This window comes from Plectropomus leopardus, chromosome 6 (genome assembly GCF_026936395.1).
Source record: "Plectropomus leopardus strain MGB_pleo_1.0 chromosome 6, ASM2693639v1, whole genome shotgun sequence".
Taxonomy (NCBI): Eukaryota; Metazoa; Chordata; class Actinopteri; order Perciformes; family Serranidae; genus Plectropomus; species Plectropomus leopardus.
This window is the reverse complement of record NC_142181.1, coordinates 23,840,576-23,855,436: the sequence shown is the minus strand read 5'-3', so window position 1 is coordinate 23,855,436 and position 14,861 is coordinate 23,840,576. Positions and strand designations below refer to the sequence as shown.

The following is a 14,861-nucleotide window of genomic DNA, read 5'->3' as shown; positions in this document are numbered from 1 at the left end:
CCCGACACTTTCCAATGACATTTAATTACTTCTACATTGCCATCAGCGTCCCCCTTGCATCACCTTGATTGGTTGCCAGTCATCGTTGACTTTGTTGAACTAACCTCGAGTGTCCCTGACCATATGCTGCCTCTCAAATGGGCACTTGGCAAAAGAAAACTTCTTTGAATGTCCATTTACAGTGTCTCATTGCTTATACCTGAACTGTTCTGTGCAAATCACTGACTTGAAGTAGTCAAAAAATTCAAAAAATGCAATGTAAACATCTACTTATCTCAATACAGTATTTCAAAAAGTTGTAGACTGCATCAGTTTTCTAGAATTACCTTTTAAAAGTTTGCAAAGCTGGATTAATTGTTTAATCTAATTAATATTCACTTTACAAAGTTGTCACATAATTCCCATTTTTTAAAGTTCAATTCATTATTTAATTAAACTGCTAATCCACAGGCTAATACAACAGCTCACTGGAAAGTCCAACACTTCCAACACTTGCATAGAATAAGACTTTTTGACAAGGTGCAGGCGAGTTTAATGGGTGCAGAGATCAAGGCTGTTTACCACATGTTTACAATGTCTACACCCTGTACTTTAGAGATGCAGTGACGTAGCAGAGACATGATGACATAAGATTCAGAAAGACTTGAGTTTGAGAGGTTCGAGTAATGGATCCATGAGTCTGAAGGCTTATCAGACAGCCCGGTCGCCAGAAGAAAAGGTTAGTATTGTATATTCCAGCGAACCACAAATGTGTTACATTTGCACGTTTTTTTATGTATCATATTAACATCGTGTAGTTGGAAAAAGGGATAGCGGATGCTGTGGCCCCTAGGTGAGACGAAGCTGCAGATCACCAATCAAGACCAACAAACAACAAAAACCGGTTGTGACTTAGTCATTACTGTGTTTCCATCTGCTTTTTAGGCACCAATTGTAAGTATTTTGTAGCAACCCATAGGTTGTAGCCACTAACTTTAAAAGGGTCCTAATGGACCTGTTGGTGTGTTTCCATCTGCTTTATTTTACTTCCTAATGTGAGTGCTTTGTAGTGACCCATGCATGTATTTCTAGCGGATTTTTAGAAACCGAACATGAGTGATTTAGTGACCTGTCGGCAGGAATAGTAGCGTGTGAATTGGTAATAACAAAACAGTGTTTCGGTATAACCACTTATTTATCAAGAACCACTTATTTATTATTAATCACTATTTCATTTTTTGCCTGTTGAGATTTGGCCCCTAAAACTGGGTATTTTAAGCCACAACATGATCTCCTCCTAACCATATCCAATTGGTTTTTGTGCCCAAACATAACCACATGTTAAACACTGCGTTATTGAAATGTAAAGTTTCCATGTAAAGTTTTAACAAATCTTCAACATATTAACATCCAGATGTAACTAGGGCTGGTGCGAGGCATCGCACCGTTTTGAGCAGCGCCGAGCATGTTGTTTTTTGTTATCAAATGAGAGCGTGCACACTGCGCGCCTGAGCAGCGCCTGTCAGTCGCGTCTGAGCTGCGTGTCAGCTGCAGCACATCTAGAGAAGCGCCATTTTTTTAACATGTGACGCTCGCGCTTGTCAGCAGGAATAGACTGCTGACAAACTGAATTATCATATTGACTCTATACCACTTTATACTGCAGTTTAAAGTCTCTCTCTGTCACAGATATGGGGACATACAAAGATGTTTGTCTTACCTCTATTTCCTTGCTTCCCTTTCAAAACAAAAGCTATCTGACTGTGTCTCTGTGGACAGAATGCCATCACTTGCTGATACAATTCATTTTATTTTGAAACATTTACAGGATGGGGTTGTAGGCTGTGCTGGAGCTTGTATAACTTCATAAATGAGCGGAATATGTGCTTATAAATATGAAAATACAGCACTCATCAGCAGGCAGCGGTTTGCCGTAAGCCCCAGTTAAGGCTGGACTATTTTGATGCAGAGAGAATGTACTAGTAATAGTTATTTCTGTTAGAGTAAAGTTATGGTGTTATTCAAATTGCTGTAAATTCTTTACTGTAAGATGTTTTGTTGGACTGCTACATTTGAGGTTTGTTACTGTAACAAAGACTTAACTGTTTTGTTACTCCTCCTAAAAGTAACATGAATTTTACATTGTTTTATTCATTTTTTTGATCGCTAAATGTAGATTGCACTACATTCCTTTTACTTGAGTGGAACAAGCTCTTGCATTAATTTTATTTTGGAGAGACTTTAAATCAGACTGTAAAACACAGATTACCAGTTAAGGGCTCTTTTGTTAGGGAATAATACCCTGCAGTGTATGACAAGTTTTAAAATGTTATTTTTGGTAAATTTGTTGTTAATTTAATCGAGTAATAAAAAAAATAATAGCTAGATCAATAAAAAAATCATTGATCGATTAATTGATCAATCAAAAAAATAATCGATTAAAAAAATAATTGGTAGATGCAGCCCTAAAGGTAACATATGCATCGTTTACAGAAATGTACAATGGCAACATTTTTCCTGGCGATTGGGTCGTATCAGATGCATGTTTTAAAATACTATGAGGAATGGTCTTTTAACCCTTCACAATGTCTTACAGTGCACAGTAATTCTCCAGTAATATGTGCCTGCTCTTATTTGATTGGCCAATGCAGCACCTAGCCTGTGGGACTGTCTTTTATTACACAGTGCTGTCATCTGACGACTAAACAACTCCCTGCACACTGTAGCAATCACAAGAAATTATGTTGTTTTTTTGTTGCAACTTAACATTTAGCCAAGAATACAGCAGCAGCAAAACAACAAAAAGTCGCAAATGTGTGCCCAGTTTCAAGCCATGTTTTTTCAGTTGTCAGCTTCACATACATCTGAAAAATAAGCTATGTTTCTATTTTAAATAATACAGCTTGCAGGAAGTATATTTTTACACTTTAACTCTATTTTCTTCTGTTTTAAACATGTAACTAACTACAGTGATTGTGTGTTTTTCTCTGAGCGCTGCCAAAACACAGGTGACCTACACTCAACACTGTCTGAACGCATCCTGTAGAGACAGACAGAGGAGCTGCTGCTGCTCACACTCCGCCTCCTGTGCTGCTCCTGCATGGTGCAACATGAACTGAGCTTTTCTTACTTTTCATATGATATACCCACGGCTTGACCTCTGCTTTAGTTTCCGTAATCTGGCAAATTTGACAATGAAGGATACAGTCAACACAGATGACACTCTTTTGTCTTAAAATCTTGACACGCTTTTATGTCAGAGTTCTGCTGACAGACTTCACCTTCCACTTTCAACACCATGCTGCCTACACAGATAATCCCAACTAAACTTGACCCATTTAGGCTCTCAATTTCCCGTAAAGATGAAAACATTTCATGCATCTGGGACTCTTCTTGTCAGTCAGCCTCTCTGAGAACACAACACAGTATAGTCCTGTGAGTATGCAACTATTATTATTCTTTTCTTCTGCCTATAAAAGTATATAAAATGCTAATCACAACTTACACTACCAAAGCCAAGATGAATGTTTTACATTTGATATTTCATTTATACCAGATACAAATCTATTTAATTTACAATGACATGAAACCCAGAACAAGCAATAAAATCTTCCCAATTGGCAACCAATGTTACATGTTACCCCTTTGATGGATTTTAATTTTTTTCCATCCTATATTAAAATTTGACAACACTCACATTTTCATGCTACCTTTTCATGTTTGCAGATGACGCCACCTTTATGACCTCCATATCTTCATATAGGAGGAACACAACCTGCATCACATCATAATGTGCTCAGACAAAACTCACTTTCTTCTAGTCAAACCATTTAGAGCATTAACACAACATCCTGCTGGTCTTGTATTTTCTGTGTCAGTCACTGGAGTTACTGTTTAAGATGACTATGTGATATATAAGAAATATAGCATTGTTTTCTTGATTTTTAATATGTAACAGTTTCTCAGTTCAAATTTAACACCCAACTCATCTCCTGATAATGTCTTCGGCCCAGCTGCCAGAAGAAAATGTGGGCATTGTATGTTTATGTGAACCACAAATATGTTACCTTTGCATGCTTCAGGGTATCATATCAACATTTCTAAAGTGACATAACATACAAGGTGACTTAGTAATCCAGACATGGATGGGATCGTGGATGGTGTGACACCAAGACAAGATGCCAGCCAAGCTGTAGACCACTACAGACAACGTCTCCAACAACCAACAAAATTGATTGTGAATTTTTGTCATTGCCATGTTTATAGCTGCTTCTTAGGCACCAAACATGGGTGTTTTGTAGCCACCCATCACTGTGTTCTAGCAAACAAAGGGGTTTTATTTTTTACCAAGAAATCTGTGCTTTTCCTGCTGGGATAGTGGCACAAAAAGTGTTTGTTGTTTTACAGTGACATTGCTGCGTTTCCAGCGAAGATCACGCCCCCCCTAAACCCGGGGAAAAGCTATTTTTCCTAACCAAAACAAAGTGGTCCTTTTGACTAAACACCTAAACAATTTATTAACCACAGTGCTGTTAAAACATAAAGTATGTATCTGCTGCATAACAATGTGAAAATGTAACATCTCTGTTTGCATTAATGTGTGATGCCACCATTTTTCTGGGGATTGTGTTGTATCTGATGGTCTTTGGCCTTTAAATTGCAATTACAGTAATGCGACTTCTTATGTAAGACTACCTTCACAGTAAAACTGATATTCTGCTGCCCTCATCTAGACATATTGCCTCAGTGTGGAATTTCTATGTTCACTGAATAAAAACAAAACTATTCTGCCTTGTTTTAGGGAATTTAAGCATTTTTTTAAATGTAATTCTCTTCAGGGAAAATAAATCTTGCTGCAGATTCATTCCTAACACAGAGCAAAGTGCACATATAACAAAATACCATTCAAGACGGGGAGCCAAATCTCAGCTCAACTGTTTTGGAGCAAGTTATGCTTTGGCCATCTGTTTTGATTTATGTTCAGTGGTACCTTGAAATCTGACCAATATCTCTCATGTGTGAGGCAGCGAAAACAATAATTAAAACAAGCAATTAGTGCTCTTACCTCCAAGTCTGACAATGGAAAAACCCATCAAACCTTCTTTATTTAATATAGCATTTTCTAATTGGTGGTATTAGGGTCAGGTGTGGACCACCATTTTGTTAGTATGACATCCAGTTCAACAGAATGGGATCAGACTGGCTCTCGATGCAGAGGGTGGGTGCTGAAACAGCTGACATGCATATCACTAGCAGGTGTATAGAGACGGCTGGCAGCTTATCTAAAGGAACAGTTTTACATTTTGGGAAAAACTCTTACTCAATTTCTTGCTGAGAGTTGGATGAGAGGATTGATGATACTTTTTTGTCTGTACCATAAAAATAAAGGTGGAGTCTGCAGTGTAGCTGTCAGTGATGTAGTGGTAGTTGATAAAGTGGGTGTATTTCTGTAGATGAGTAGGTTACAGAGGAGGACGCTGGTTCACTCTCCTATATATTCCAATGACTTTTTGGCTAATGGATGGGTAACTGCACTCAGCCAGAAAAAGAGGTGGGTATACCCCGTAGACTTGCGTATACCCTTCACTACACCACAGTCGGTAGCGTCAACAAACATCTTAATAGACAGGCGGACAGTGTGAGATATCACTATCTTAGGCATTATATATATATATATATATATATATATATATATATATATATATATATATATATATATATATATATATACACACACACACACATAATGAAAATTAGTTCAGAAGAAAAACCAAAAACTGAAGTCGTACATCATGCTTACTGTCAGGTATTGCGGATATGGGTAGAGCTGTGGTTGGCACGGGTTATCATGGTTACATATCAAAACTGGCAAAGAGGCTTTTCAGGAAGTGATGTGGTAATTACAGCTCAGTCCATCCAAAAATGTACGTACTACTGTTAGTTCACACAAAAGTATGTTAACGATAGTACACATATCAGGTATACAGTGCATCGGATGCAATAGTTTAGCACCCAAAACCCCATAAAACAAAAAAAAAAAAACACATTCCTGTGTTTGTATGGATAGCCAAATTTGTAATTATTAAACTGGTCTGACTACAAATTTTGTGCATTCGGACAAAGCAGGCTAACTGTTTCCCAATAATTCCAGTCTTTATGCTAAGCTAAGCTACTGGGCTGCTTGTTGTAGCTTCCTACTGAATCGACAGACGTGATCAGTTTCTCATCAAACACTCAGCAAGAAAATAAAAAGTATTTTCTCCAAAATATCAAGCTACTCCATAAAAAAAGCTCAATGATACAAAGCAACCAGAGTCAACATTTTATTTAAAAACTCTGTTAAGGTTTTTTTTGCGGGGGGTTCCTTATCTGCTGTGACTACTTCAGTCATTAGGTATATCTACCTTGAACAACAGCCTATCAATGGATTATGCTGCAATTACTAAGCAATGTACTTTTACTAATAGCTAAGCATGTCTGACATTAAAACTGCATATTTTTTTCCCCAAAAGCCTTCAACTCTGATCACAGGTTGGTGTGCTAGCAAAAGGAGATGAAAAATATGTCACATTTGGTGTTACCATGCATTTCAGAGATGCTGTGTAGCACCAGACTCAGTCCAGACGCTACATTCTGGGACACAGCAATAGAGAAGTAGACCAGCTCTCATTTGTAATCACTGCTAGACTGTGTTATGATTTGTAACTCTCTGGTGCAGCCTATAAGCCTTTTTCAAAAAAGTAAGTCACCTTCAGTGCAGTGCTGATACCAGACAACACCTCTGAGTCGATATTACTAGGCCCAACGTCTACGCCTTCATAAAATGGAGAATTTCTGCGTTGCAACAATCACCCCCAGAAGAGGTCCTCTGTTTCTAAATCAAAAATGTTTTATCAGATAACATTTTCACATTGTGCTTGGCTTGGACCTGTCATCACAGGAGGAGCCAGACCTGCAAGCAGACCAGTTTTGACTGGGTATGTAGGGTCATTGGGATCATTTACCAGGCAGGCCACAGCTTGGCACATGTCTCCCTCATCTGGACACCAGTGGAAAAGCAAGGTTAAGTAAGTACATGGGTCAATAGAAAGTGCTCAGGAAAAAAATATGAACAAAAGGGATATTGTGCAGTTTTTTGGCTCCAGGAATGATTAGTAGCCTATTATGAGCCCCTCAGATCAGCACCGGGCGAGCCTTGCAGCCTGTGTGTGCTCAGAGCATCACACACAGCACTGTGGCCGTATCCATGTGCAATGTGAAATTCAGCATGTGAATCCCATGCATGCAGCAATGGGCTCTATCAATTCAAGAGTGCATTTTATCTGACACGTAATGCATTATTTAGTTACTTTTCCATCTTGAAGGCTGAGACGGTCACACCCCTCTCCTGAGAACTCAAATGGGACTGCTTGCTATGATACAATGCACACATATCCCCCCCCCATCAGCAGCGGGGACGTTATTACCAATTTGCTCGTGGTTTTATCACACAAATGAGCCTCGTGGATGTCACAATACAGGCCTAAAGCCAACACAGCCGTATCAATCAAGCCATCTTTGTCATGGTCAATCACTGTGGAGCGTTTTTTATCACTGTCATGTGAAGGATCATACCACACATATCATGCATATGAGGCCGTTTCAAGATATTTGTTTCCTCTAACACGATTTAACCAGGGCTGAACTTTCACGTGACATATGCAGCCATTTGTTAGGATGAATTAGCCCCACAGTTCATATGCACTAACGTGCAAAAAAAAAAAAAAAAAAATGCCATGCGATTGCAAAAAGCAGCACCAACGGAGACAGCAGAAATCATATGTGCGGCACAAGATATATTGCACTTCAACTCACCTTGAGCGGCCGTTCCTCTGGTGCTGAATACACTTGCTATCAGAGTGGCCACATACCAAATCATAGTACTATTGCCGACCAGCTATTACCACGCAAAGTGCCCCGTTCAACCAATCTCTCATATTCGACCTTGCACCTCACGGTCTCTTAGCAAAAGCCCCTTTTCATATCCTATTTGCTTTCCTCGTGGCGTTTCCCTTCATCCCTTCCCTCCCCCGTCCTTCCATCCGCATCCTCTCCCGAAGAGACAGAGCACCTGCACCGCCGCGTTTGTAGTAGACGGAGCCGTTTTACGAGCGCATAGTGAAACCAAGTGTGAGAATGCAGCCACAGGTCCGCCTCTTCTGTCATTGGATTGGCTGCTGATTGAGGCTTTGGGGCGTGTATTGGCTCTCCGTACGCCCCGCACCCGAATGACAGGAGAGCGGCCGTGCGCCGATTCAAGGTGAGTTGGAGCGTGCCATAGTAGTGGAACCGCAGTATCATGCGCATTGACAGAGAGACGTGTCCACATCTTTAAATACCTCTCTCCTAAACTGGCCCCACGTGCACCATCACCGCCCATCATCCATTCATCCACGCAGCCGTTTATTTGTGCACTCACATCAATATTGGCACCATGCAGTTGTTTATGGTTTACTGTATGTGGAAAGAAGGGGGGGAAAGCTGGTGAATGTGTGTGACTCATCTGTCGCTCACCCATAGCCCTCGGCTGTTGTCATGTCGCTGTCTCCGACATAAAACGCTCTTTTTTTCTCGCTACCGCGCCGTGTCTGGCTTTATGTGATGGGTGTGGCGACAGATACAATACCGTTCGCCTGTTTTTTCTTCGATGGCCGCGAGCGCGAGGATGCAGCTCCATCATGCTGCCCACTGCGCACACATGGTTACCACTGATAAGGCTGCCTCACTTTCACTGCCTGTGTTTCTACATGCATGACCACAGAGGGATCATAACGCCTGTGCGCCTCTGGCTGCTCGACATCAGCTCTGATTCTCACCTAAAAAACGCTCGCACTGGCTGCTGTGTGCCGCCGGATAATAAACATGTAGGTGATCAATCGTTTGAGTCGAGACTAGTCTTGCAGATCGTGGTCTTTAGGCAGAATTTGTGACAGTTTTGTCTCGGCGTGTGTGTGTGTGTGTGTGTCTGTCTGTCTGCCTGCCTGCCCCTCCACCCCCTCCTTTTTGGGGGGAGACTGTCATATTTCTGTCTGCAATCAAAGAAAATCTACAAAAGGTGACTAAAACTCAGATATTCTCCATTTTGTCTGCAGACCTTTTTAATCCTGCAGTGAGAGACTGCTGAGTTACATTTTCACATCAACTGAACATTTTTCACACTGTTTTATAACCAGTTGTGACTGGGATTTAATGGCAGTCCTTTTCTGTTTGATTTTAGCCTTACACTACACACTAAAACCATGCAGTACATTTTTTAAGCCCTTAAAGATCCAGTGTGTAGGATTTAGGGGGATATAATTCGCAAAAATCGAATATAAATTGAATGTTTTCTTTAGTGTATAATCACATAGGAACTGTTGTGTTTTCGTTACTTTAAAATGAGCTGTTTATATCTACACAGGGAGGAGATCCCCTTCACAGAGTCCAACATGTTGCACCACCATGTTTCTATAGTTCCCCAGAACAGACAAATCAAACACTGGTTATTGATAGAGCCATTTGCGTTTTCGTGTTGGCCACCGTGGTTAGTAACCCCTTCGTGATGAGTAGTGTTGGAAAAACACAGATTTTTTTAACATAAAAGTGTTTTTACTGGTTTGAATCACCAGGTCTTTATGTTTTGGACAGGAAGAGACCTCTACGGATAATTTGGGCCCTGGTAAAAAAAAACCCTCAAATGTCTGAATCTTAGCTTAAAAGAAGAAAAGAGAGAGCGCACATTAGCAAGTGTTGGGCTAGCAGCCCAAACATCATCTGTGAAATGCCGATTTGTAACCTGAATCTGATTTATTTTGTGTTTTTACTGGTTTAAATCAATGGTTCCTCTTGTTTTGGAGAGGAAGAGTCCTCTGCGGATAATTCAGCTCCCAGTAAAACCCTCTGAGACGTCTGGATCGAAAAAAAAAGGTGAGAAATAAGCAAGTGCAGGGCTTCAGCTCTCGATAAAAACCTCCTGTGCAATGTATACTGGGAGAAGTTTCAGCAGCTTGCAATCTGCAATTCACACCACTAGATGCCACTAAATCCCTATAAATCTTACACACTGGACATTCAACAACTTGCAATTTTGCTTGTCTGTGTTCTCACTTGAAGGCATCATACAAGGCCTATGCATGTTAAATACATATGGGGTGACAAATTACATGTCTTACTAAGGTATTGGGCTATCATGAGCTTCCCCAACAGCCTTAAAAGGGCTCCTTGAAATGTAACCCCAAAATCTCTGAAACTCTACTACAGGATTGAATGCTGTTCCTCCAAAAGCCATTCACTAATTGGTTGCTGCTTTCATAGGTTTCAGGTTCTAGTAACTGTTAAGGCCACATCATGTAATTTACACATTTTTCATACGCATCAAACTACTCAGTGACCCCCCTCTTGTAGGCCGTGTGCATTTGCATTTAGTCGCTCATGAATTCAGGTTTTTCTTTTTTTTAGAATTTCTCTATAACAGTGCCTTCCAGCCTGGTCAAAATCCCAGGTGCCAGATAACTAATAATAAGAAAAACAACAACAGCTTAAAAAAAATCATAGTTTGGCTACACATTTATGTTCATGTTTTTCCTGATTTTTCTCTAAGTCATTTCATTTCTCTAAGTATTTGTAAAATCCGGAATAGTTTACGGCTCTTAAATCTGTTTAAATAAATGAATCTGAGCAGGGAACAAACTCTTCAGTCAAACTTCTCGCAGCTCATACAATGACAATCGTAGACTGTGGGGGTGGAGGCTATGGAGGCCTCTCAACACTCCCTGGTATCATTTTTCCAGTCACCAGAAAGCTATGCTTGTTTCATTGTGCATATGGTAACACCTTACGTATGTACGACAGTTAGAGGTAGCGAGTTGACTGTTCTAACAGTATGCAGTTGTCATGCGGTTGCTAGAAGGGGCCTCACTTAGAGTTTTTTGGGGGTCAGCAATGGTGCACTTTATAGTGCCTTCATGGACAGTCTACCCTTTGAAACCTGGATCGACATCAGTTTTCTTGTGCTGGGCTCAGATGCCTTTTACAAGTATTTTGAGAAAATTGGAGTGGTATTTTTCAACAACATGGGAAAGAAGGGCACAGAGGAACTTGGCAAAAAAAAATTACACGAGGAGGAAAATGCCCATTCAACAATTTTATAATGATCATAATTATGTAAACACTGCTTCTTTTTGAAGGGTTTCAAGCCATAAATGCTCGGAAAGACTACTCTAAAATGCTAGCTTCATACAGAATATACAGCCATGATCAGATTTGGAGCTGAGTGATACTACTATCTGAGCTCCTCCCTCACAGCTGGGCTCACCACACCACATACATACAGTGCTGCACATTTTTCAGTGTAAGCAGGTGCAGGTGGGAGATCCAGAGATGGAAACTAAAGAGTGTTAACCTCTTCTAAAGAATGATGCGCCTGTAAGAAAGCAGCATGACTACTGCTGGAGGGGAGGTTTTACGCTGCAGAGGACTCGGTGGCATCTACAACTGAAGCAATGAGTCATAAGTTATAGATCCTAATTATCAATAGCTATGTGCCATCGAGTCCTTGTTTAGTCATACAGCCTGTGACTAAACAGGAAAAACGTAGGGGTTTCACATTTTAAACTACACAGAGAGGGCTGTGTGAAGAATTGTTACTTTCAATGACCAGGCCGTTTTAAAGGTGGCGCATCCGTCAGATTCTCAAAATGACTGTCAGGGGAGGCGTGCAAGAGTGTGCTGTGACTGCTGCATGATAAAACAAGGTCACATTACCTATACAACCTCCTCCAACCCTCACGTAAAGTTACAGAAGTGCTGACATGACAGGGGAACATGCTGCAGGCCTTCTTCAGCATGAGCCTCGATAAGTGTAAAGCCTGTTTCCACAGCGACACACACATGACATAACGGCATTTGCTTCATGAGGCCGCAGGAGAGATTGTTTTTTTAATTTTTTTTCTCTGGGAGAGAATTTGATTTCCTACAAGCCAGAGCGGAGAAAAGATAAGAGCAGTTAAGATAATCTCTTATGCAACAAAACTATTAGTTTTCCAGCCCTGTTAAAGGAAACTGGATGGCCGTGTTACCAAAGACCAGGGAGGGAGCAGGAAATGTTTCTAAATTTTGAAAGCAGCGGGGACCAGCGGCTGCCCAGAAAAACAACTTCAGGATTATTTTCTGCAGAAAACGGCCTATCCCATGTTGCATGTATAATTCATCAGATTGCTCTTTTATTGAGTTTGGATGTTTGTGCTTGTTTGCAGCCTCCCAGTGATCAGAAAAATGATATTCCCATTAATGGGTACAAGGGAGGTTAGAAAGATCTGAAACTAAAGAAATAAGAGGTTAACTTTCTCCTTGACTATACAGTGCCATTTAAAGTTACAGTTTAGTCTTCTTTTGAACAGCAATCAATGAAGAAGACAATGCAGTATTTTTCTTTTCTGACAATTGCAGAAACAAGGCAAGATTTCTGTATCTGTCGTCTGTTAGATGCCCTGCCAAAAAATAATGGAATGAAAAATTAATAGATATTTGTCTTCAAGGACAGCACATTCTGTTATTTTTAGGGTCATTGTCCTTTGGGATCTTCTCAGCCTGTCACTACTGTGAGCAGGCAACTTTTTGATGTCTACAATGGGGAAGGCTAAAGCAGGATGATACAATTACGGCATCCCTAATCCAGGAAATTCTTGCACTGCTGCTTTCTTCCCATGTTCTGTAAATCTGTACATTGATGTGGCTAAGCATAGATGCTAAATGCATCCACAGACTCACATGCTTTAGTGGCAGAGACATATGGATGTGTACACTGAGGGCCCCGCACAGCATCAGCCTGCAGCTGCCTAACCTGCCAAACAGATGTTCTGCAACATGTCTGTTTATGGTGTTTTATAAGCTCTGTATGTCCCTGTAGTCTCATACTGCCTCTAAATATAATTCATGCATTTGTCCAGTAGTGGTCAGTAGTGCTTTACACAAGAGACTAGCCTGATGTTTCACTTTTTTTATTTGTGGGTTTATTTTTGCTTGTAAAAATATTTTTCAGGACAGTTTAGAATAATTTAACAGCATTCATTCTTGCCCTAAAACTCTGAAATATGTGTATTAATCCCTATTCATAATAAGAAGAAGAATCAAGATGTATGTTAGAAAAGTGTCCTTCAGTGTGCACATAAACATTTCAGCCATACAATATAATAAATAAACAGTCTTTAACTGTAAAGAACTGGACACAATGTAATCATTATATTGCAGATTGGCTGCTGTACTCTGGGTATTTATCGTCATTGTCACATTGGCCAGTTCATTAAAAATGAATTGGCAACTACTCTGATTACCAATTTGTCAAATTTCAAGCAAAAATACCAAACATATGCCAGCTCCAGCTTTTTAAATGAAAAGATTTGCTGCTTTTTTTGCTAAATGTTTTCAGAATCCCGAAACTAATATTCACCACATGTATTGTTTCGTTGTTCCACTGTCCTTATATTGCATATGTGTGCCTCTGCAGATTTTTTTTTCTCTCTTTCTATTGTTGGCGCTGATGTCATCAGTCAACTCTGACAAATTTCACCTTTATGAAGCAATCAACAGCCCCATTTGATCCTAGCTGAGTGTATGTGATATCTACAACTAAGTCAAGTCCCAGTTACGCTGAACAAGAATATAAATGCAGCACTTTTGGTTTTGCTCCCATTTTTTATGAGTTTAAATTAAAGATCTAGGATAAAAAGACTTATTTCTCAAGATGCTGATTAAAACAGCATCATTATTATACAGGTGTTCCTTTGTTAGTCACAGTAAAAAGCCTTTCTAGAATTTGTTGTTTCATCTTGTAAAAAGACATTAATATGCCTCCGTGTCAGCAACAGTCTTGGCTGGAGGCATTATGTTTACAGAAAGTCCACCCACCACAGGACTAAAGAGATATTCTTCAAATTTTGTACGAATGTCCCCTTGGACTAAACGATTAAGTGATTAGATTTTGGTGGTCATAGGTCAAAGGTCAAGGTCCCTGTGACCTCACCTGTCTCATTCTTGTGAAGAGCACCTTGAGGAATTAAAAAACAAAATTGGCTAAAAAACATCCTCATGGACTCAAGAATGAACTGATTAGATTTTGGTGGTGAAAGGTCTGCAGTCTTTAAGTGAATAAAAAAGTCTTAGATCTTAAATTTAAACGTCAAAAATGGGAGCAAAAACTAAAGTGTTGCGTTTAAATTACTGTTCATTGTTATTAAAAAATTAAAAATATTCGGATCAAAAATAATTGCTATAAAGTTACAATGTTACAACTTAAACAGTTCTGCAGATGTTAACACTGGGTTTTTTTAACATCTGATTTACAGTTTTAGTTACCTACATATGGTGTAAATAAATTTCCCGTATAGACAGTGCAGTGTCATGTTATTATACTATCTTGATTTGAATTCAAGCACCAACTGATTCAGCTCCACTGTTTGGTTTTGTGTCTATTTGTCTATGAAGCAGCAGATTTGAATGACACATGCGTTGGCAGGAGGGCTTAAGGCCTCAAAGTCACTTTCATTCTCTGCACTGCTCCTCACAAGAGAATGACTTGTCATGTTCAGTGGTCATCAGTAGAGTCTCTGAACAGCCCACCTAAATAGTGGCTCTTACGGAAAATATGCCAGGCGCCACTGTCCGTTGTTTTTAGTGTTCTGAACTGAAGTGTAATCTGCAAGCTGTTTTACCTCATAAAGTGACAAAAATGAATGTTAAGTTATCTTATACCAATGTTACGCCACACTAAATCATTTTGTTTATCCTAATTCAGCTCGAGGTTACACGTATGGTTCCTGTGGCTTTACGTCTCTCTCTAAAGGTGTGCGTTACTGCCAGATATGGAG

The 14,861-nt window shown here is 39.9% G+C and overlaps 1 protein-coding gene across 3 annotated transcripts in view; it reads right to left on the bottom strand.

Annotated features, from left to right (window-relative positions):
• Positions 1–8,127, bottom strand: part of igsf9ba (immunoglobulin superfamily, member 9Ba) — an 86,501-nt gene extending 78,374 nt beyond the window's left edge. For 2 of the 3 annotated variants that reach the window (XM_088079043.1, XM_088079045.1), the window contains exon 1: positions 7,834–8,127. In XM_088079043.1, coding sequence (XP_087935169.1) covers positions 7,834–7,897 — 64 coding nt within the window. In that variant the 5' untranslated portion in view covers positions 7,898–8,127. The remainder of the gene's footprint in view (positions 1–7,833) is intronic. The other variant, XM_088079044.1, reaches the window with a different exon arrangement.
• Positions 8,128–14,861: the final 6,734 nt, after the last annotated feature.